General features: G+C 35.9%; 1 protein-coding gene across 1 annotated transcript in view; it reads left to right on the forward strand.

Moving 5' to 3' along the window:
- The window catches only part of FOXP2 (forkhead box P2), a 704,673-nt gene that overhangs the window by 516,442 nt on the left and 164,032 nt on the right, over nt 1-24,199 (forward strand). The window contains exon 5 of the mRNA XM_059711598.1: nt 19,448-19,537. Coding sequence (XP_059567581.1) covers nt 19,448-19,537 — 90 coding nt within the window. The remainder of the gene's footprint in view (nt 1-19,447; nt 19,538-24,199) is intronic.

The raw sequence follows: 24,199 nt of genomic DNA on the forward strand, positions 1-24,199 counted from the left end.
TTTTCTAATCAGATTATTTGTATTCCTTTTGTTAAGTTGTATGAGTTTTTTATATGTTTTAGAAATCAACCCCTTATCAGATGTATCATTGGTAAATATGTTCTCCCATACAATGGGATCCCTTTGCATTTTGTTGATGGTTTCTTTAGCTGTTCAGAAGCTTTTTTTATTTTGATGTAGTACCATTTTTTCCCCTTTGTTTCCCTTGCCCTAGGATATGCACTAGCAAACATATTGCTATGAGAAGTATCGCGATTTTGCTGCCTATGGTTTCTTCTAGGATTTTTATGGTTTCACAACTTAACACTTAAGTCTTTTATCCGTTTTGAGATTATTTTTGTGTATGGTATAAATTGGTGATTTAGTTTCATTTTTTTTTTGTATGTATCTGTCCCATTTTCCCAAAAGCATTTTTTGAAGGGACTGTCTTGACTCCATTGCATGTTCTTGCCTCCTTAGTCAAATATTAGTTGAGCATAATGGCTTGAATTGAGTTCTGGGGCCTCTTTTCTGTTCCATTGACTTATGGGTGCCTGTTCTTGTTCCAATACCTGTTATGATTACAATGGCTTTGTATTATAATTTGATATCTGGTATTGTGATCAACTCTTGCTTTTTCTTCTTTTCAAGATTGCTGTGGTTCTTTGGGGTCTTTTTTGGTTCCATGTAAATTTTTGGAGTATTGGCTCTAGATCTGTGAAATATGCCATTGGTAATTTAATAGGGATTAATAAAGTTTAAACACAGTATTTTTTCCATTTGTTTGTATCTTCCTCTGTTTCTTTTTTCAGTGTCCTATAGTTTTCCAAGTTCAGGTTTTTTACCTCCTTGATTCATTATTAGTATACTAGAGGTCTGGGGCATGAATTCGTACACCAGTAGGGTCCCTTGGCCTGGCCTGCAGAATAGGGCTGAAACAGGCTCTCTGATATCCCCTGAGTGGTCCCAGAGTGTGAGAGGGCACAGACCAGGCCGAGGGAACCCACCGGTGCAAAAGGCCGGGGAGGGATGTAGGAGGTTGGCCAGCCAGGGAAGGACCGTGAGAGGACTCCTGGGCATGTCGGCCCTTCTTGCTCAGACTCAATTGGCCGGACCCCAGCAGAAAGCTAACCTACTGGTTAGAGTGTCTGCCCTCTGGTGGTCAGTGCATGTCGCAGCAAGTGGTTGAGCAGCCTTAGCATATCATTAGCATATTACACTTTGATTGGTTGAAAAGCTGACAGCATGACCAGATACTTGGCGTATTAGGCTTTTATTATATAGGATAAAAATGCCATCAATTTATGGATGCTAATTTAGGATCCTGCTACTCTGCCACATTCATTTATTAAATCTAGCTGTTTTTGATGTAGTCTTTAGAGTTTTCTTTGTACAATATCATGTCATCTGTGAATAATTAAATTTTCACTTCCTCCTTTCCAATTTAGATGCCTCTTATTTATTCTTCTTGTCTGATTGCTGTGGTTAAGACTTCCAGTACTACATTGAAAAAGAGTGGTAAAAACACTTGTTCCTGTTCTTAGAGGAAACACTTTTAGTTTTTGTCAATTAAGTATGTTGTTGGCCATAGCTTTGTCATATTTTACCTCTATTGTGTTGAAGTATGATTCCTCTATTCCCACTTTCCTAAGATTTTTTATCAAAAATTAGTGTTGATTTTGTCAAATATTTTTTCTGATCATATGATTTTTATCTTTTACTAGAGGCCCAGTGCACAAATTTTGTGCACTTGGGGGGTCCCTCAGCCTGGCCTATGGCCTCTTGCAGTCTGGAACCCCTCGGAGGATGTCTACCTGCTGGTGTATGCCCACTCCCTGGGGAATCGGGCCCAAGCTGGCAGTCAGACATCCATCTGGCAGCCTGGCAGCACTTGGGGGATGTCCACTTGCCAGCAGGGAGCAGGCCTAAGTTGCAGTCAAACATCCTTAGCGTTGCTGAGGAGGCAGGAGAGGTTCCCACCACCACCGCTATATTGGCAGCCGTCATCCTGGCTTGTGGCTGAGCAGAGCTCCCCCTGTGGGAGCGCACTGACCACCAGGGGGCAGCTCTTGCATTGAGCATCTGCCCCCTGGTGGTCAGTGTGTGTCATAGTGACCAGTCATTCCCAGTCCTTCTGCTGTTAGGGTCAGTATGCATATTACCCTTTTATTATATAGGATAGAGGCCTGGTGCATGGGAGGGGCCCGGCTGGTTTGCCCTGAAGGGTGTTCCGGATCAGGGTGGGGTTCACCCTGGGGTGCCTGGCCAGCCTCAGTGAGGGGCTGATGGGTGTTTGTAGGCTGGTCACACTCCCTTCAGGGTGGAGGTCCCCACTGAGGTGCCTGGCCAGCCTGGGTGAGGGGCTGATGGCTGTTTGCAGCTACTCACACCCCTTTCATGGTGGGGGTCCCTACTGGGGTGCCTAGCCAGCCTGAGTGAGGGGCTGAGGGCCATTTTCAGGCTGGCCAAGGCCCCAGGCGATGGAAGCCCCCAGCTTCTCCTTTTTTTTTTTCCTCTGGGATTTATTTACCTTCTATAATTAAAACTTTGTATCCTTGAGAGGAGCTCAGAGCTGGCCAGGGCGGGCAGGAGGGAAGCCTCCTGCTCGCTCCAGCTCCATGGCCATGACCGGCTGAAAACAGGTATCTGGGGTTTATTTACCTTCTATGATTGAAACTTTGTTTCTTTGAGTGGAGCTCAGAGCCTGACACGGCAAGCGGGAAGCTTGGCTTCCTCCATCATTGGGGCAACCAAGCCTCCTGCTTGCTCCAGCTCCGTGGCTGCTGGCTGCCATCTTGGTTGGGTTAATTTGCATATAGTCGCTCTGATTGGCTCGTGGGCCTGGCTTAAGGCATAGCGAAGGTACAGTTAATTTGCATGTTTGTCTTTTATTAGTGTAGATTTTATTTAGGTGACATATCACATTCATTTATTGATTAGCGAATATTGTACCAGCCTTATGTCCTTGGGATTAATCCCACTTGCTCATGGTGGATAATCTTTTTAATATATTGCTGAATCAAATTTGCTAATATTTTGTAGAGGATTTGGGCAACTATGTTCATCAGGGATATTGGCCTGTAATTTTCTTTCTTTGTCGTGTCTTTATCAGGAATTAGGGTAATGCTGGCCCCATAAAAAAAGCATGGAAGTCTTCTTTCCTCTTGAATTTTTTGTAATAGTTTGAGGAGGGTAGGTGTTAGTTCTTTGAATGTTTTGTAAAATTCACCTGTGAAGACATGTGGTCTAAGACTTTTGTTTCCTGGGAGTTTTGTTTGTTTGTTTGTTTATTTGTTTTTCATTATAGCTTCAATTTCATCCATTCTTATTACTCTATTCAGATGTTCTGGTTCTTTCTTATTTAGTTTTTGAACATTGTATGTTTCTAGAAATTGTACAATTTGTTGACATACCATTGTTTGTAATATTTTCTTATAATCCTTTTTATTTTTGGTGTCAGTTGTTAACTTCAGCTCTTTAGTTTCTGATTTTATTTTGTTCCTCTCTGTTTCTTGATGAGTCTGGCTAACGGTTCAATCAATCTTTATCTTTTTCAAAATATGAGCTATTGGTTTTATTGATCTTTTCTATTGTTTGTTTGTTTGTGTTTTTTGTGTGTGTTTTTTTTTTTAGTTTCTATATCGTTTGTTTTTGCTCTGACATTTATTATTTTCTTCCTTATACTTATTCTAGGCCATTCTTGTTCTTTTTTTTTCTAAGTCTTTAATTTGTAGGGTTAGATAGTTTATTAATACTTTTCCTTGTTTTTTGAGGTAAACCTGTATTCTATGAACTTCCCTTTCAAGGCTGTGTTAACTGTGTCTCATAGATTTTGGGTTGTTGTGTGTTCACTTTCATTTGTTTCCAGGAAGTGTTGTTATTTTTTTCTTGTTCTCATTCCTAACCCATTCATGTTTCATTACATGCTATTTAGCCTCCATGTATTTGAATGTTTGTATTTTTACTGTAGTTGATTTCTAATTTCATGCCATTGTGATCCTGGAAGATGCTTGACATTATTTCTGTCTTCGTGAACTTGTAGAGACTTGTTTTGTGTCTGAACATGTGGTCTAGCTTTGAGAATGTTCTATGTGCACATGAGAAGAATGTATGTTCTGCATCTTTGGGGAGAAAAGTTCTGTAAATGTCAATTAGATCCATCTGATTTAGTGTGTCATTTAGGGTCACTGTTGTCTTGTTCACTTCTTTGTCTGGAACATCTACCAGTGAAATCAGTGGGGTGTTAAAGTTCCCTACTATGACTGTATTGCTGTATATCTCTCTCATAATATCCTCAAAGAGTAGTTTTTGTTTTGTTTTGTTTTGTTTTGTTTTTTACATTTATGTGCTCCTGTATTGGTGAACATATGGGTTACCAAGGTTATATCCCCTTGGTGGATCGATTCCTTTAATAATACGTTGTGACCTTTTATGTCTCTTGTTGTGGCCTATGTTTGAAGTCTATTTTGTCAGATATAAGTATTGTTACCCTTGTTTTGTTTTTTTTCATTCCATTTGCATGTTTGTTTGTTTGTTTGTTTTTTTCTTATCTCTTTACTTTGATCCTGTGTGAGTCTTTTGTTCTCGATGGGTCTCTTGTAGACAGCATATATATGGCTCATGATTACTTTCCCATTCATTTCTTCCCCTGTTCATTCTTGGGGACATAAAGATTTTTAGGAACATTTCTAAGTGACGTCAGAGGAATGACAAAATAAGGGTGCATTTTTTTCCTCTCCCCCTGACATTTCAACAAGTTCACTCTCTATAATTCAACAAAGAAGTATCTGCTCAACACAGATGCAAGCCTGAGGGAACTACACACTGAAACACCGAAAGCTGGGCATCCAAGAATAAATGGGCAAATGAGAAGGGAGGAAAGTGCAGACGGCCAATGGAGGTGCAGAGCTACCAGAAAACAAAATATAAAATGGCTATAGGAAATCCTTATACATCCATAATTACCCTAAATGCAAATGGTCTGAATTCACCAGTGAAGAGGCACAGAATAGCTGAGTGGATAAAAACAAAACCTAACCATATTCTGCCTACCAGGGACCATCTAAGCTTCAAAAACAAAGGTAAATTTGAAGTAAAAGGGTGGAAAATTATTCCCCAAGCAAATAACATCTTCAAAAAAGCAGGCGTAGCCATATTTATATATACCAAAATAGATTTCAAGATAACAAGAGACAAAAATGGACACTTTGCTGAAACCGGTTTGGCTCAGTGGATGGAGCGTCGGCCTGCGGACTGAAGGGTCCCAGGTTCGATTCCGGTCAAGGGCATGTACCTGGGTTGTGGGCACATCCCCAGTAGGAGATGTGCAGGAGGCAGCTCATCGATGTTTCTCTCTCATCGATGTTTCTAAATCTCTATCCCTCTCCCTTCCTCTCTGTAAAAAATCAATAAAATATATTTTAAAAAATTTTTTTTAAAAAATGGACACTTTATAATGCTAAAGGGAACACTACATCAAGAAAACATAACACTTATTAATATATATGTACCCAACCAGGGAGCACCGACATTTATAAAACAACTACTCACAGAACTAAAAGGAGAAGCAGATCAAAGCACAATCATAGTTGGAGACCCTAATATGCCATTGACAGCTTTAGACAGATCAACCAAACAGAACATCAATAAAGAAATATCGGTCTTAAATGAAACACTAGGCCAAATGGACATACTTGACATTTACAGAACATTTCATCCCAGAATATCAGATTATACATTCTTCTCCAGCACGTATGGACCATTCTCAAGAATAAACCACAGTGTTGGGTCACAGAACTAGCATCAACAAATTCAGAAGAAGATTTAAATTATACTATGCATATTTTCTGACCACAGTGCCTTGAAATTAGAAATCAACTGCAAAAAGAAAGCAAAGAAACCCACAAATTCATGGAGATTAAAAATCACACTATTAAAAAATGACTGGGTCAAAGAAGAAATCAAAGATGAGATAAAAGATATATAGAAACAAATGAGAATGGCAACACAAAATATCAAAACCTCTGGAATACAGCAAAAGCAGTAACAAGAGGGAAGTGTATATCATTACATACCTATCTTAAGAAACAAGAGAAATCCTAAATAAACGACCTGACGAGACACACTAAGGAAAAAAGGGAAAGACTCATATAAATAAAACCAGAAATGAAAGAGAAGTCACCACAGACATCACAGATATACAGAGTATCATACTAGAATATTATAAAATACTATATGCCACCAAATTCAATAACCTCAAAGAAATGGATAAGTTCCTAGAAACATATAACCTTCCTAGATTAAATCATGAAGAATTGAAAAATCTAAATAGACCAGTCAGCAGTGAGGAAATTGAAACAACCACCAAAATCCTCCCCCAAAAATAAAAGTCCAGGCTTCACCAGTGAGTTCTAGCAAACATTCAAAGAAGATTTAAAACCCATCCTTCTCAAACTCTTCCAGAAAAATGAAGAGGCAATACTTCCTAGCACATTCTATGAGGCCATTAATTTCTGAAAGCGTGAACCTGAGAAAACCCAGGCACCACACCCTCAACCCCAATAAAGACAGATTCCCAGGTCAGTTCTCTCTCTCTCTCTCTCTCTCTCTCTCTCTCTCTCTCTCTCTCTCTCTCTCTCCCCTCCCCTCCTCCCCCCCTTCCCCCTCCTTCTCTGGTTCCCTTCCTTCCCATGGCCTCACCTCTGACCCTGGGTGTGCCTCATAGCCTCTAGGACTAGTGAGTAATAAACCTTGTCTTTTCAAAGTTTCCTGATGGTTGTTGCTGTGGCTTGTCTTATAAAAACCAAGGACCAGTTCAGCCACAACTCTGGCTCTGAAGGGAGAAATGTCTGGGAGTTCACACCAGTAGTACATGCTCAGGGAGTGCCTCAGGCATTTTCAGCTCATAGCATCACTGTCCCTGGGCTGAGGCCAACACAGAACAGTGTGACTATAAAGCGGGTCTTAGTGGTGATGGAACACTTCTGCCTCTTGATTGACGTAGTGGCTACATGCATTTAAAGCCTATATAATAAATGGCTAATATGCGAACCGACCGAACAGCAGAACGACCTGTTGCTATGAAAAAGCTGCCCCCTGGTGATCAGTGAGCTCCCACAGGGGGAGTGCCACTCAGCCAGAAGCCGGGCTCATGGCTGGTGAGTGCAGCGGCGGTGGCAGGAGCCTCTCCCGCCTCCGTGGCAGCGCTAAGGATGTCTTACTTCTGACTTAGGCCTCCTACCCCCGGGGAGCACGCCTAAGCTGTCAGTTGGACTGTGAGAGGGCACAGGCCAGGCGGAGGGACACCCTCCCCCTGAGTGCATGAATTTCGTGCACTGGGTCTCTAGTATGTGATAAAGAGTATACACCTACACTGTACCCATATTAATTTCCTAGTTTTGATATTTTTCTGTAGTTGTGTAAGATATAAAATGTTTGTAACTTCTGTTAAAATGTTAAAAGCATACAATTACATTGGATGTAAACTATACTGCAATAGAATTCATTTTTTATAAAAAGGGAAAAAAAGAGAAACATTTCTGGCCCTTAAGGAGCTTATAATACTAGATATGAAGAATAATTAAGTGTATTCACCTAACAAGTAAGATTATCTGATGATTTAGATTTTTTTAGTGCTGTGCTAAACCATGATCCAGAATCTTACTCCTTGGATTTGGATTGGATGTATACATTCAGCTTGTGGGCCACTGACACTTGGAGAAATATTTCTTCTCTCCCAGTCTTCCTCGTCCCAAGTCTCATTGCAGTAGTGGGGGAAGAAAAGAATGAAGACATCGTCACCATTAGGAGTGTTATTTCTTATCAAGTCATTTCCTAAAAGCAGGAAGCCTTTCTGGGACCTTCTATTTCTGGAGCTGTGGTATTATCCATGTCTTATAATAACTACAATTTACCACTTTATATGCTGAAAATCATCTAACCTAAGCTCCATAATAGCTGGAACATAAACTGGAAAAACCCTGGGTTCCTCCCTAAAGTGAATTTGCCCAAGATCTCTAACATCTATCTTTGCTAATTAGTGTTAAAATGTATTGCACATGCGCACATGTGCCTTATTATTTACCTTCTGAATAACACAGCCTAATATAATCTATTTTAATATAAACAGAGCATTCATACCTCTATTCATTCAATCCATATTTTTTGAGTAAGTGCAGTGCGTCATTAGCAGATTGGTTGTCAGGGATTAGTATTTCCCCTCCTCAATGAGTTTTATGTTTCACTCTTTAGTAAATTTTAAGCAGGGAAGAAGGAATTTATTCAGAGTTCGTCACTGACAGAGATGAGGTCTTCAGGAAACTTGGAATGGTGCTGGGATTAGACCTTGGAGGACCTGTATGCATGCATTAAGCCTAACCAATGGACACAGACACGGGGGGCGGGGGCATGAGTGGAGGGGAGTTGGGGGGGCAATGGGGGAATAAGGAGACATATGTAATACCTTAATCAATAAAGAAAAAAATTGTTTAAAAAAAGAACTTGGAATTTCGGAAGCCTCTGGTGACTCTGTCATTGTGTTTCTAAGAACTTGAAGCTTAGCTTTAGGGGCGTTTCCTGGGGATCTGCCCCCCTGTGTCTGCCCCTGAACTAGTCAAGCACTGTCTCTCCTCAGATGGTATTGTTCTCACCTTCTCTTTCCTCCTCTGGGACTAGCTCAGTTAGCTTCTGGGTTCCCTGAGCAGAGGTGCTCTGCCTCCAGGCTCTTTTCTTTAGATTTGCTATAGTATATTCCTCCCCTTGGTGCCAGACAGGGTCATAGTCTTTGCCTCAGGGTTCCTGGCTACAGATTCCATCCTGGTGAGGGAGGAGGGGGTGGGGGGGCGGGGAACAGAGAAACAAAGATTTGCATTTTTCTCATCTGTGTCTCAATTGCAGGAAGCTAGAGTACTCCAGATCCCCAGTAGGGGGTGTGCAGGTGGCAACCAATCCATGATGTTTCTCTCTCATCAATGTTTCTATCTCTGTATCCCTCTCCCTTCCTCTCTATTAAAAAAGTTAACATCTTGCCCTGGGGGGTTTGGCTCAGTGGAAAGAGCATAAGCCTGCAGACTGAAGGGCCCCAGGTTCAATTCCCGGTCAGGGCATATGCCCGGGTTGCAGGCGTACGGAGGTGACTGATCAATGATTCTCTCTCATCATTGATATTTTCATCTCTCTCCCTCTCCTTTCCTCTCTGAAAACAATAAAAATATATTTTAAAAATAATAATAAAAAAGTTAACATCTTTAATCTTTGTTTCTTGTCTATAACCAACATCCTGAATCCAGTGCTTAATAACTTTCAAATACACTATTTTTAAGGATCGTAAATTCCCTTTAGTGTGTAAGCTTCCATGTCTAATTCTCCTCATGAAATGTTATTAAGATCATGGAATTCTTCATGTTGTGTTAGTTGACATAATTAGTAATGTCATTTGAGTGACTCAGAATATATTTTGTTTTCTTTATGCCCCAAGAAGATTTTTACTTAAGCCTTTTACAGTATAAAAGTTTCCTCCATGATACTCTCTTCTTGACTGCTCCTTATAGAACGGGTCGGCCAGAGCATCAAAGTCAGTCAGAGCATCTTTCAGACCGCTATGCCATTTCAAGAACACGTGAAGCGGCTTGGCCATATAACCCAAACACTCTGAGCTTCAGTTTAGGCATCTATGATAGAAGGAGGGTGTTCTGGGAGTGAAATGAAATAGCATGTCCAGTATTTAGAGTTATATTGGCATATAATGAGCACTTAATGCACATTAGTTCTCTTTTCCTTCCTTTTTGTTTTTTGCTGAAACCCCATAGCCACTTTTCGTACTTATTTTTAATGGACTACAACACTTTTTGGCATTGCACTGTGGTGATCCTAAAATGTATTTTTTTTTATTTTCTTATTATACTAACAGACCCTTGAGGCAGATGATCCTGTAGCATAGGGTGTGTAGTGTATATTCATGCAGATGTGGCGATGGTGACCTGGAGAGGAGAGGGGTGTATCTGACCAGTACATTCATACAGTTATAAACTCTTTCACTCAGTCTCAAAGGAGATTAAAATACAACTTTGTAAAGTATGACAGAGCATAAAGCTATTAAGGTATGCTTCCTAGCTAATGGGACATTTTTCTACTTGAAAAGATTGTGAAAAACTAAAATAAGTATTGAGGTAAATTTTTAGCAATTACAGTATGCTAGGCCCATTGGTTAAAATGCATATATCTATCTATAAAAGTCACTACAAAGCTAAAAATCAAGAGTCAGTCTCAATTGACCAGTACTTATACATGCAAGAACATACCCACTGGAGCAATTATATATAGTAACTTCAAGTCTTCACTTGAAATACTACTACTTTATACTTTAGCTCTTAGAATATTTTGAAATACATTATCTTCTCTGATTCAGCAATCACCTATATGCAAAGGTAAATATTACGAACTGCCTTTAAGAGACAAGAAAATTAAGGCTTATTGTGATTAAGTAAGTAGTCCAAGTTCCACAACTAAAAAGGCAGAAGAATGTCTTCTGAAATCGGGGTAATACCATTATATCATATTTTCTCTCCTAGTTGCACAATAAAATATATTTTATTTTGAAGTCTTTTAAAAAAACTAAAGATAACCGGTTTTTTTTGTCGTTGTTTTTCAGAATGCACAATAGCACACGTTGTGCTATTTTAAACATATTTTATTTATTTTTTACAGAGAAGAAGGGAGAGGGATAGAGAGAAACATCGATGAGAGAGAAACATCGATGAGAGAGAAACATCGATCAGCCGCCTCCTGCGCATCTCCTACTGGGGATGTGCCCGCAACCCAGGTACATGCCCTTGACTGGAATCGAACCTGGGACTCTTCAGTCCGCAGGCTGACGCTCTATCCACTGAGCCAAACCGGTCAGGGCAGCACACCGTATATTGTTGTAATTGGAGGTAGCAGGCCTTTTGGCCAGGTTGAAAGTTTAGAGAGAATCTGAGTAGTGATGACATCTGATCACAGAGTGGAAGAGTATGCGGTTCCTCATTTGGTCCGCAGGCAGCGCTGCAGAAGACACTCATATACTTATGTCGCCAGTGTCTGTGGAAGCACACTTCATACTCCAACATTTTAAATATCAATTTTTACTCTACCAGCTATATTTCTCAGGAGTGATAGGAAAGTGAGGAATGGCCTTTGTTTCTCCAGCAATTTCAGTCTTTCTCTGGATAACCACCCTTCCTTAACTTCCGGAGCTGAGACCATCATTGTGAGCTCTCTCCTCTTCCCACAGGGGCAGGGCAAAGTCACCTCTCCCCCCTCAACCTGTCGCAGAGGCTGATGTTTCTGCTCCCACAAAGCTTTCATTGACTCCAGATGCTCCATTCAGTCCCTTCCCATCCCCTTTAGCGACCTTCCCAAGTCTATATTACAACTTTAGTTTCTCCTTATCTATTAGCTCATCATCAGGTTTTCTTTATTTGAAACCACAAACAAACCAAAATCCTCAAAGCACAGTCTCTTATTTTGGTCTCCACAGAATTTACAAAAGAATTGTTTGTACTCATGGCCAAGGTTTTCCTCCATTTATTCCCCAGTAACTGTGTGCAGTCTAACTTCTAATTCAATACTCTGTGGGAACCAATAGGTTATGAAAATGATCAGATAATTTAAGAACTTTCATTAACCTCTTTGAGTTTTTGGTATTTCAGAACACCATCTTCTTTCTACACAATTTTTTCTAATATTTTCTTATTTCCTTTTTTTTTCAAGCTTTATTGAGATACAATTGACATCACAATTCTTTCATTTAAATATTTACCAGCTTTAATGAAGCATAATTTACATACCATACACCTTATCCTTTTAAAGTATACAATTTAGTGGTTTTTAGTATATTCACACTCCCCGTTCTCCCTGGCAATGGCTAATTTATTTTTTGTCTCTATGGATTTGCCTATTAAGGGCCTTTGTATAAATGAATTATACAATGTGTGGTCTTCATGACTGATTTCTTTCACTCAGCATAATTCTTTCAGGGTTCTCCATGCTGTAGAATATCTCAGTGCTTCCTTCTCTTGTATGGCTGAATAATATTTCACTAGGTGGAAAGACTACATTTTGTTTATTCATTTATTTATCAGTTAATAGATATTTCTGTTGTTTTTATTTTATAGTTATTAGGAGTAAAGGTGTTATGTACAACTGTTTGTGTAGACAAGTGTTTTTATTTCTCTTGGGTATGTTTCTAGGAATGGAATTGCTGGCCCATATAATAATCCTAGATTCAACATTTTCCAGAGGTCTTTTTTACTGCAGTGACTAAGCTCTCCTCTCCATTCATTGTCTTTCATTTTTATTTATCTCTTAATGTCCTCTCAACAAAATGTAGATGTTTCTCAAGTTTTGTGTCTTGAGTCTTCTCCTCTCTTTATTCTCTTCCTCAGAAATCTAATCCTCTCCCTTTGTCTTAACTATTAGCTCACCTCTTACTTTCAGGAATCCTTTGTCAGCCTGATCACCTTCAATCTAGAGCTCTTCATTGTTAGTATCTACTAAAGAAAAGTCTTGGTTATTCTGCCATCAGGCAAACAACAGTATCATCTCTCCAAAATCATGGTTTGTAATCTGATTTTCCCCTTTTCAAAAGTGGCACAACTATTGCCCAGTTATCCTTGACTGAAAATTCTGAAGTCATTATTTATTCCTTCCTAGCCTTTACTCCATAAACAGTTACTAAGTCCTGCCAGTTATACTTTTACATTCCTTTTGTGACTCTTATATTCAAATAAAATGATTCTTATTACCCTTATTATCTTCCTTGAACAGTTGCACATACCTGTTCATTGGTCTTTCTATCTCATATATTTTCTCATTCTTTTTATCACTTCTCATTTATCCTTCACAACATGACGTCAGTATTATCCTGGCCTACACTTATCCCCATCACTTCCAGATTCAGCACCATTTGTCTCTAACCTGTTCAATAATATCAAGACCCTTTACCACTCATTGTTTAGTTATATTCATAATTAGCTCCAACCAACCAACCTTCGCAGGATGTTTCTCTAGCTCCTAAACCATAACATACTCTATCCAAGATAAATTCTTTTCATTGTTTATGACCCCAAATTTTCTTTGCTTCGACTTATCACAGCCAAGTTCTACTATTGATGATCTATTTTCATATAAGTTCAGCCCAAATGTATTTCCCTATAAAAAATTTATCTGAGTTCCCCAAATGAAATGAAAAAAAAAATTATTCTACTTATAGACTCCGGTAATGTTTTAAAAATATTTGAATGGCTTTTGGACATTTAGCTAGATGTTTCTTAATGGATGGTAAGCTCGCCCCCTATCTATGTGTGTGTGCAATACTTAGTTCTTCTCTTGGTCCTGGGACATACTTGCAAAAAAGAAATTTTACTTACAAGTGATTTTCTGTATGTTTTATTTTTACAGATAATTTTCCCAATGCCACCTCTTTTGCAATCTTACTTTTCAATTGCAGGGGAAATCCAGAATATAGGGTTTAAAAAATAGTTTACTTGTAGATATAATTTCTTAGCATGTATTTTCAGTTAATATCTAATATGTAAATTTAAATTATGACAGTAATGAATCTTAACCCTTATTGAAACAAAAGATGACTATTGGTCTCATAATGAGAAAAGGTATCTGTTAAAGTATGTAAGAAACAAAAATAAATCTAAAGTAATTTGAGAAAAATAACAAAATATTTTATAGCAGAAAGGGAAATAATGGAGAAAATTCACATAAACCATGTCATTTATGGAACATGTACCATAAAAAATAGATGTTTTAAAACTGTTAATTTTAATAAAATTAGTTCCAATTTTAAGAAAATTCATTACCTTTTATACTGGGAATTTTAAAGTTGGGTAGAATTCCTTAATATGTGAACAAGAATTGCATTTAGTATTGCTATAGATTATATTAATTTTCTTTATAAGTATTCTATTAGAAATTTATTATCATTAGCAGAATAATGATGAAAATAGAGGTATGAATACCAGGCTAGTTAGTATTATGTTCTGCAGCCTGTAGATTGTCAGCTCTGAGGAAGAGAATTTATTTATCCCATTGAACTGAATGTATGAATTTTGACCTGAAAAAACAAAACCTAATAATAGACATCATTTAGTTAACTCACAGGCTTATTTTGTGGGAGGTTTCTGAGCTCATCTGGAAGTTTGGAGATATACTGGGATATACTGAGTATGGGGTTTGGATTTGAACCTTGAGAACTTTGTTATAAATTCTGAGGATGATGAGGATCTATTCCATCACATATCCAATATCTTGATGGTCTCTGTTTTGGATTTACCTCATAAATGCTAAGCCAAAATAGTCTGCCATTTGAATGGTAAATAGGATGCTTTACAATGAATTTCTCTCTCATTATAGTACCATAAAATAAATGATCTTAGCTTCTTAGTTTGGCCTTCATTGTGGTTCTCAATATAAACACCATATAGCCACACATTTATTCTTTAACTTTATGTAAAATACACTGTAAAACAAAAATAATTATTTTCAAAAATATTTTCTAGTAATTAGCTCCCCTCCCAAACAAATTTAGTCTAATTATGTAGCAGGCATGATAAAATGGAAGGTCAATAGCTACAGATGCATCATTTCACTCTGATAGATTGCTGTTTGAAAATAGGTTATGACAATTAGATGATTAATTTTCTTCTATTAAATAGCATTATGAGACTTATGATTACATTTATCAGTAAATTCTTTTTAGTTAGAACATAATATGAGGAAAACCAAGCAGAATAGGAATTAATATCCTTTGTGAAGGATCAGAACATACTTTCTAACAACCACAATTGTGAAAATACTTAGAAAATGAAATTCTGTTGGAAAACTCATGGGTTTTTTTAACCATTTTAAAGCGACATGTTAAAGATGTCATATGGGAGTATGAAGAGCAAAATTCTGGATGTCCTGCTGGCAATTTTTTGTTGTTGTTGTCCTGGTTACCTGCAAAGTATACACCCCTTGTCAGTATAACTAGGGAGTGCTTATGTAAACATTCTTGTTTCGCCTGTTTCACATAATCATTTCTTGTATCACATTTCTTCTAACCTCGCTATCTGAAACCAATTACAGGAGATCCATTTGGGCTGCATCTGTTTTCATAAAAAGCCTAGGCAGCAGTGTTTTTCTCAGAGATGAATATCAACATCAAATATGCTTCTGAGTGCTTTGTTATTTATGTTTCAGAGAGATTTTGTGGCCTTCAGCTCTCAGGAATGTGTCATGCTGTGCTGTTTATACATTGAAGATATTAATGGGTGTAGATGTCATTTTTCATTTTAATGTCTCAAATGCAACAGGCTGATAGGTTAAGCATTCCTATTTTTATGGGGAGAGATATGAGTGATGTCTGTTTTTCCCCCAAATATACATATATTTACTTTGAAAAAAAAAGAAGTTATTTATAAACCTTAGAGTACTCAACATTTTTGGTTAAACTGGGTTTTTCTAAGCTATTCACAATTTTATTTCTGTGTTTTTCAAGATGAAAAAAAAGTAATGTTTTCCGTGTTCCCCAAGAAGGAAAAAGTATTGATCTGACAGGTCACAAAGATTTTTCATTCTTATTTCTCATAATAACCTACTTATTAGAATTCTATGAGGTTCATAATGAGCATAAAGTTATTACTACTGTAGAAGGGTAATATGCTTAAACTTTACTATTCTTAAACATTTGTGCTTTATTTGAAATTACACAGTAACTATTAAGAATGTTGTTTTTAATAAATATTTTAGAGCAAAATGCACTGAATTCTGGAAAACATGCATTTCCACACCCTTGCAGCCTAACAACAACAACAAAAGTATATGTTCAATCTATTATACAGCTTTTTATTCTTTTCAAAATATTTAGTTTAATCAGATTTCAAGTTTAAAAGTGTCCTATCTTAGTTTTCTTCAGCTTTACTATAATTAAATAAATTCATCAAGGAAAGTGTACTCTTAATTTAAAATAAATTGTTTTTGGAAATTAGATAGGTTTGGCTGCCTTAGAAACCTCTTTCTTGTTCATTTGAATCAGGCTCAGACAATATTAAAGTAAGATTTGTAAACAAACATCTTTTGCCTTTGGTTCTAAATTAACTTTTTGTTTTTTTGTGGAGGGTGATCATATAAATACTTAAATAGCTCATAGAACTTTATGAATGATCCTAGTATATAAAATTTCTATTTACCAATTTAAGTGGACAAATGATTTGCAAATTAATATTTTGTGTATTTTGACATCTAACACCTTATATTGATGGAAATGTTAGCTCATAATCTTTCATCTTTTGAGTAGCTACAATAATAAATTTCAAAGATGAATTAAAAATGTCTGAGCAATTGTTTACTGAAATTAAGTCCTAAAGTGTTATCCAGAATACTGGAAATAAAAAATGTCACATAATGCCTGCAGTTGAAATGCAAACTACAAAAGATTTATGTTTAAGAGTTTCTAATCATTCTTGATCTCTTGGAATTGTTTTTTGTTCTCCAACCTCTCAGTTTACTATGGCAAGTTTCTATTGCTGCAAAAAGAATGTTGAAATAGGCAAGGTGTTCTTTTTCATAAGCTTTTGTATTGAAAGATTATCCTTGACTGTTTCAAAGATAAATGTAAATGCATATGCAAACCACATACTTTAAAAGTAGAAGCATAATTTAGCCGAATAGCTTGTAGTATTCTATTATTAGTAGTACCCCTTTAACAACAGTGCACATGTATCTACTTGCCTAGCAATATTTTCATGAGCTACAACTCTAATATATCTAATTTTCTAGTGTCTTTCTTTAGCCATTGGGCATTGCAAATATTCATTCCATTGGGTTACTTGTTTGGGTTGAGTTGACTGAATGTAAGGCAGAAATGGATAGGCTTTTGTACTTGACAGACAAGAGTCTGAGCTTCTGACCAGACTGTTACTGCTTTGTGACTTTAATAAAGTTATTATAGTATTGTTTCTTCAATTGCTTGTCTACAACATGTGAAAACTAGGATAACCAATTTCTAAGGTGTGTTTTTTTCCAGCGTTGGCATTTTTCAGTTTATGACTAATAACTGGTCAAATGACTGGAGTGTTACAGGACTGCAGCACCCCATCACGTATTCGTAGACTATGTGATGAAGTCCAACACAAGGACGGTGGGAATACTTAGCCATAAAAATGACACATACCCTGTGATGGTTTTTCTATTCAAACATTTACAAATTGAAAACATACAATATTATATTGTAGTTCCCTTTTTAAGTTTCTGATAAATGGGTATGCCCTCTTGTCATATGTTCTCCTTTGCTAGAGTTTTATTCATTGCATTCTAACAGTTCCTTTGACAGAACAGACAGTAACCCACACTGGGATGCACTCTGGCCTGAAGCCTGGATACGGTGAACAAAGCACAGGCCTATTTTCCCCATTTGCTAAAATGAGGGGGTCTATTTCAATGATGTCACTTCAAGATTCTGAACTACCCTTATTAAAATCCTTGAAAAATAGTAAAACAACTACAGAATTAAATATAATCTAAATAAGGCTGAGTATATGCAAAATAAACTAAGAACCCCAAAAAGGAAAACAATTATATGAAACATACTAGGCAAGTTTTGTGTGGATTTGGCACCAAAAGGAAAACTAATTGATTACTTTTCAAGGTTTTCACATTGACACAGCCTAAATCAGTGGTAATTTCCATTTGAAAAAAATGCCATTGATAGTTAGTTTTAAAGTTGTGATTTAAACAAGAAAGTAATATTATTGGACTATCAAGTGAAATTTTTCAAATTGTGTTTTGTGATAAGTGTTTATGGAATTAATTTTTATTTGGCCTTTTATTCACACCGAACTTCATCATAAAATTGCTAAGTTCCCTGGAATGTTTCATCCTTAGAAGCATTTAGGTTGACTTGTGATTACTTGAAAAATTTAAAATAAGAAAAAAGGGAGATTTTTTTGAGTGAGTGTGTTTCCAAAAAGTGTGCTTTACAAACTACGCTGGATCCTGCTCTGGGAAGATAAATCAATGTTGTTAGGAGATGGTGCGAGTGCATGCAGTTTGTTTACTTTGGTTTCTATGTCTGCTGCCTTCTCAGAAAACTTGCTTGGAGCCAGGCTGTAGCAGCCCTCCTTTCTGTCTTTTCATAATTGATCAGGGGATGACTGCCTTCCCTGAGGGTTAAGACATGGCAACTTTTTCTGTTTGCTCAGCATCTCAATGCAGTAGTTCAAACATTGTTCACACCAGCTGGCAGTGTAATGCCATATGCACATCTTGTCAAAGCAACTGTTGTCATGGATACTAGAAACTCTCTTAAAAACCATATCATTGATTCCAATGGAAATTGTACTTTTTTCTACTTAGAATCTTAATTATTATAGAAGAAAATTAATCTAAAATATTTTCCCCTTCTTGAAAACTTTGTCACTTATTCTAAAACAGCGAATAACAAAGGAAAGAAGTGGTTTAGTTTCATGTGTTGGCAAATTTCATCATTAATGTTTATTGAACTCAGTTGTTGAGAGAAAAATAAGTTTGTACAGTAAAGGCTCTTAAAGTTTTTTTTTTTAATTAGTTTATACTGCTAACCTTTCAAACATCTCAATATGTGGGTTTTTGTTGTTGTTATGGCAGTAGTTTTTATATTAGTGTATATAGTATAATGGCCAAACTACCTCTCTTCCAGCAAAAGAAATGCTTACATTAATTTCTTATGTTGTTTTATTTTCCTGAGTTGGAAAGAAAGCGTAAAAATAAATGAAAATATCTATTTTGATTGGTGTTCTATCACACATAGAAATAAACCTGATTGGTTGAGTGGTAATTTCTTTGTTCTCTGATTTTGCTAAGAATGTAAATGAAAACCACTCAATTTTATTTGGCATTGAAATTGCACTTTATTTTGTCAAAGGAGAGGTTTCTTCTTGAATTGCAATTACCAAAAAAAAAAGTATTTTAAATCTTTAGTGAAAATCCTTATTAATTCCCTTTCAAGATAATCTGATGTTGATTTGTCAAATTTAATTACAGCTTCCGGTAACACTTGAAGTCTACTGCTTTTGCTTCAAAATTGTAATATGAAAATACAAATTGGATGATGATTTAAAAGGGAGTGAGCATTATAGCTGAACATTCAAAGACAAGTTCCTTGTGGAAATGAGATTACTGAGGCAGTTTGTGATATTTTTTCTTTTCAAGCACTTTAAACAAATTAACTTTATTTCCTGCAGGATAAAAGCCATCTCTGTGGTTTTAAGTAAATTTGTATATGTGTGTTATGTAAATTTTTTTTCACATTAGGAAACAAGAATATTTAATGATTTTCTCTAGAAAGGAGGGTTGGATGGGCTTCTTATACATTGAAGCTTATTACTAGTAACCAGGGAATAACTGGTCCTCAATTTACCTTTAACAAAATATTTAGATGTTGCTCCCTTTTTACTTCTAGGCTCTCCAAGCAGCAAGACAACTTCTCTTACAGCAGCAAACAAGTGGATTAAAATCTCCTAAGAGCAGTGATAAACAGAGACCACTGCAGGTAGGTAATGTATTCCTGTCCTTGGGGGTCATTTTAAAACATATTTATCATGAGAACAGAAATGCAGACTCAGTTGTATACATACAGAAAATTATGATGTTTGCCTATGTAGGTAATTTCCATTCAGAAAGAGAATTCGCTTTATCTTCTTAAAGAGAAAGAAAGAATTTTCTATTAGCGTAGATTTCAAAAGTTTACAGGGTCACTTCCTGCAAAAATTATGTAGGGACCACATTTAGTATACGTGGGCATACAAGTTTGCATTAAACTTTCTGGGATTTGAATGGAATTTAATTTACAAACAGGTAAAAATGTGGCATTTCTTTCTTAAAAGCAAATCATAGTAAAATGGTATGGAGTAAAACAAAGCAGGCTTAGACAACCCTTCGGTAGTTGTATTCAAGTGACAAATGCAGAAAACCTCCCATTTTGTCAGAAAATCTGATTTCGCCACGGAGTTATTGCTGTTGCTACAGTTATAAAAATACATTCTGGAGTTTGTTGTCCTTACTCACTATGTTTGTCCTGTGGAACTGATAGTCTGTATGTCGTTTAAAGTAAATTTTTCTTATATAATGTAACTATTGTTTTATTTAGTCTTAACAGGAATATTTAGGGCATTTTCTCCAAGAAATAACATTTTCAGGTTTCATTTGAAAAAATATTTGGAAGGTATCTGGAGATGCATCAAACATCTTTCAAAATGTTTATCAGCTTTGTTGGAGGATAAGCAATGCTTTTTTAAATCCAAGTTACATGCATGTCTAATAAGGCAAGCTTAGTTTTTTTTCCAAAAAAGTAAACATCTTTCTTGTTGCTTTAAAAAAACTATTTTGAAAATTTTTATGGCCTAGCTGTCTGTTTTCCTTTGTAGGTGTACTCCCAGATGTTAGTAACTAAGTCTTACACGATGGCCTTCTGACAGAGAATTATAGGCTACTGATGTACACAATCCAGAAACTACTTATTACCTAAAAACTGGATTAATTTATGGTCCCTAGACAGATATGAGATGAGAATATATTTTCTTGGAAACAAACCCATTTTGGGGGAGTGGGTGGGAAGAAGGGGGAATTGGGGATGGGGCATGCCTTTTAACAGAGTACAGATGTCTGCCATGATTGTATGTGAGTTACACTGCAAGAGTCTGAGTTTAATACCCATCTTAATTTTTACTCTTTTAAAATAAATTTCATGTTCTTTTGTTTTAACTAATCAGTAATTCTGTAGTGAGACATTTTACTTACCATCATATACTTCCCTAAGTAATAATAGTGATTTGAGCATTTCCATTGAGTTATCTGATTCCATGAGAGCCTCTGCATACATTTATGTGTCAGAGAAAATTTTGCATAGAAGTCAAAAGATAGCAAACGGAATGTTTATCCTCACTATGGCTTCAAACTGGGAACTGTGCTTTCTTGTTGGTATAGAAAAGGAGGTTTACTAGTAGATGCTCGCAGGATAAGCCAAAGGTAGGAAAGAGTTTACTGTTTTTAATATCTGAAAGAGACTATATATATATTGTTCTAATTCTATCTTACTGTGTCTCTTGACAAATTAGACCAAGTAGTTGTACCTTCCTCTCCAAAGCTAAGTCAAGGAGAAGTTTCTTTATTGATGATTACCAGGATATTTCTGGAAAGAATGGCTGGGCTGAAATTTTTCTGTTTTCCCTTTTTGTTGTATTGAAAGGCAAAATTTAGCTATACTTTGTTTAACCAAAATATACATAATGTTCTTGGCAAAACACACACACACTAATATGGGAATAGTTATGACTCTAAAGTAAGAAATTGTTGCTTATGTACCAAATATTGTATAAATAAAATTTTGAGCCTAAGTCCTCAATTTTATTTTTATTATAAAAGGGTGATTAAAAATTTACAAATACCTTTTAACAACTTCAATTGCTAACCATTGCTATAGTTTATTGTGTCACTTATTAGTGTTTTGTGATTCATATTAACACCACTATATCTTGATTATACAGATATAAAACTCTAGAATTTTATTATTCTTTTGGAATTTTAATAGGATCTCATGCCAAAATGTCATAGGAATGAAAAGTTGGTTTTTAAGAATGAGAATTTAGAATAATGACTGAAGACTTATTTGTTCATCAAAATATACACAGCAGTTAATATAATGTGATTCTACATTTTTAGTGTTTTGTAGTACCTGGTAAGCTTTGCTGGGATTGTATAAAAAATCTAATAAAAACCTAATAGCATTTTATACTAGCTTACGCACGTTGTCAATGGGGGATATTAAGTAATACTTGTTTTTGCATCTGCAAATATCATTTAACATGAGCTGCACTATGTATTTGCCACTCGTGTTAAGGAAAAGGATAGAATATTTTTGCTAATTATAAATATTTAATATGAAATTAGCACTTTAAAACTTTTATGATTTTATCACAGTCTAGTTCTTTTTTAAAAATATATTTTTATTGATTTCAGAGAGGAAGGGAGAAGGAGAAATAGAAACATCAATGATGAGAGAGAATCATTGATTGGCTGCCTCCTGCATGCCCCATACTGGGGTCGAGCCTGCAACCTGGGCATGTGCCCTTACCTGGAATCAAATCTTGATCTCCTGGTTCATAGGTCAATGCTCAACCACTGAGCTATGCCAGTCAGGCTTTTTTTCTACTTAACTGTTTAATCAATCTTTCATAATAGAGTTGGTGTAGATTATCTTTTAGATTTAAAAAAATAAGTGAAAATGTTTCAAAGTCTGCACTTGAAAGCAATTTATTTGGTGTTAATAATAGATCATGCTGGTTAGAAGACCAAAAGAGATATGTGATTTTCATTTTACTATATAATTTTTATGGATAACTATTTTATAAAGTTTGAAAGAAAATGCAGATTTTAGAAAAATATTTTGATGGCTCAAGTCACAAGAACAATATTTGTTGTTTGTTATACTCAACTGAATTTCTTTTAAATGTTGAAAAGTGGTAGCCAGATTTGAAGTGTGACATGGCAGAGAGACTATTGCTGGTATTTATCTACTAGTATTTATCTACTATTACTTTTTCATTTACATTTTTCTTGTTTTTCTGCTACAGATAGCATAGATATTAGCATATCTACTGCAAAATTGAAAGAAAAATCACATCTAATGAGCCTACCAATTATAGTAGTGATTTCACTTTCATGTATAGATATCTGAATGTATGTATTTGAAACATGTTTACATATTAATTCGTTGCATGAAACACCACTTAAATAGGGCCAATCAGTTAATATATTGATTAATGACATATTGATGATTAATATAAAATGATTGTGATGCAGATTGGAGGTGATATTAAACTAAGCATTACCAGATTTTTCTTTTTTACATTTCTACTATGTATCTCAGAAAAACAAACCCTAAAATGAAGATGGCCTCTTATCTTACTTTACTTTACTTTTCTATATCTACTCCTAGCACGTCCTAGACGTGATGTACCCAAGTGGCCTATAAGGAGGAAAGTTAGCCAAAGCGAATATGTAATACTTTCAATTTCATGAAATGAATTTCCTGATTGAAAAGAGTAAGTTCACATTGTTTTATGCACACATGCACACTTCCATAATCTGTAATTAAAAACATTTTATAAAATACATTATCCATTTTCTAGCCTATGACAGATCTACTTAATTTAGTTTAGGTATGAAATTGGTCGCATTATTGTTCTTGTTACATTTACAGCCATGAGACAGACTTGTGGTTCTTCAACAGCTGTGCAGAGCAGAGACGTAAATTTAAGGTAAATGCCATTGCTTTGCTATCTTAGATGAATATTAATATATAACATTGTAATCACTTCCATTGTTGTAGATTAATATCTAATATAAGGTTCTCTTTTTCAATAGGCAATTTAAATTAATTTCTAAAATAATTCTGAGTTAGTTTAAGAGTGGAGTACTTAAAAGCAAAAGTGAATTAAACTTAGGAGTCTTATTCTGAGCCTGACACAAGCTAGTAAAATAGGTTTGAAGAAGTCACTCAACATCTTTAAAATATAGACATTGGGCTAACTGATGAATAAAATGGAATGTTCTGTGATTAAAGTTTTATTTCATTTTTTAATCCTCACCCAAGGGTATTTATTTTATCGATCTTAGAGAGAGAGGAAGGGAGAAAAAGAGAGGGAGAGAAACATGGACATGAGAGAGAAACATGGGAAACATCTATTAGTTGCCTCCTGTACATGCCCAACCAGGGATCGAACCCACAACCTGGGTATGTGCCCTGACCAGAATGGAACTAGAGACTAGAGACCCTTTGGTTCCTGGGATGATGGTCCAACCAACTGAGCCACATTAGCCAGAGTTTATTTCATTTTTTAAAACTAAGTGATAGGTATCTTAATTCTTCGAGAATAGCTGTACTTTGTTGGATATTAGCTTATGGGTTAAGGGTTATGTTTATATACTTGTTTGTTTTTACTTACAAAGGACTTTAAAAACATACGATAGCAAAAAAATAATGCTTTGGTATCAAAGTATTAAGTCAGGTGCATGGTAACTATTGTGCAAAAAGTATTAATTTATATAACATCTAAGAAAGTTTTGTTTCATTTAGTGCCTTGAAATAATTTTATAAATTGTTTTTAAGAAAAATCTAAGTTACACAAAGAATTATTTTACCTATGTGTTTACT

The sequence above is a fragment of the Myotis daubentonii genome, chromosome 10 (assembly GCF_963259705.1).
Source record: "Myotis daubentonii chromosome 10, mMyoDau2.1, whole genome shotgun sequence".
In the NCBI taxonomy this organism is placed as follows: Eukaryota; Metazoa; Chordata; class Mammalia; order Chiroptera; family Vespertilionidae; genus Myotis; species Myotis daubentonii.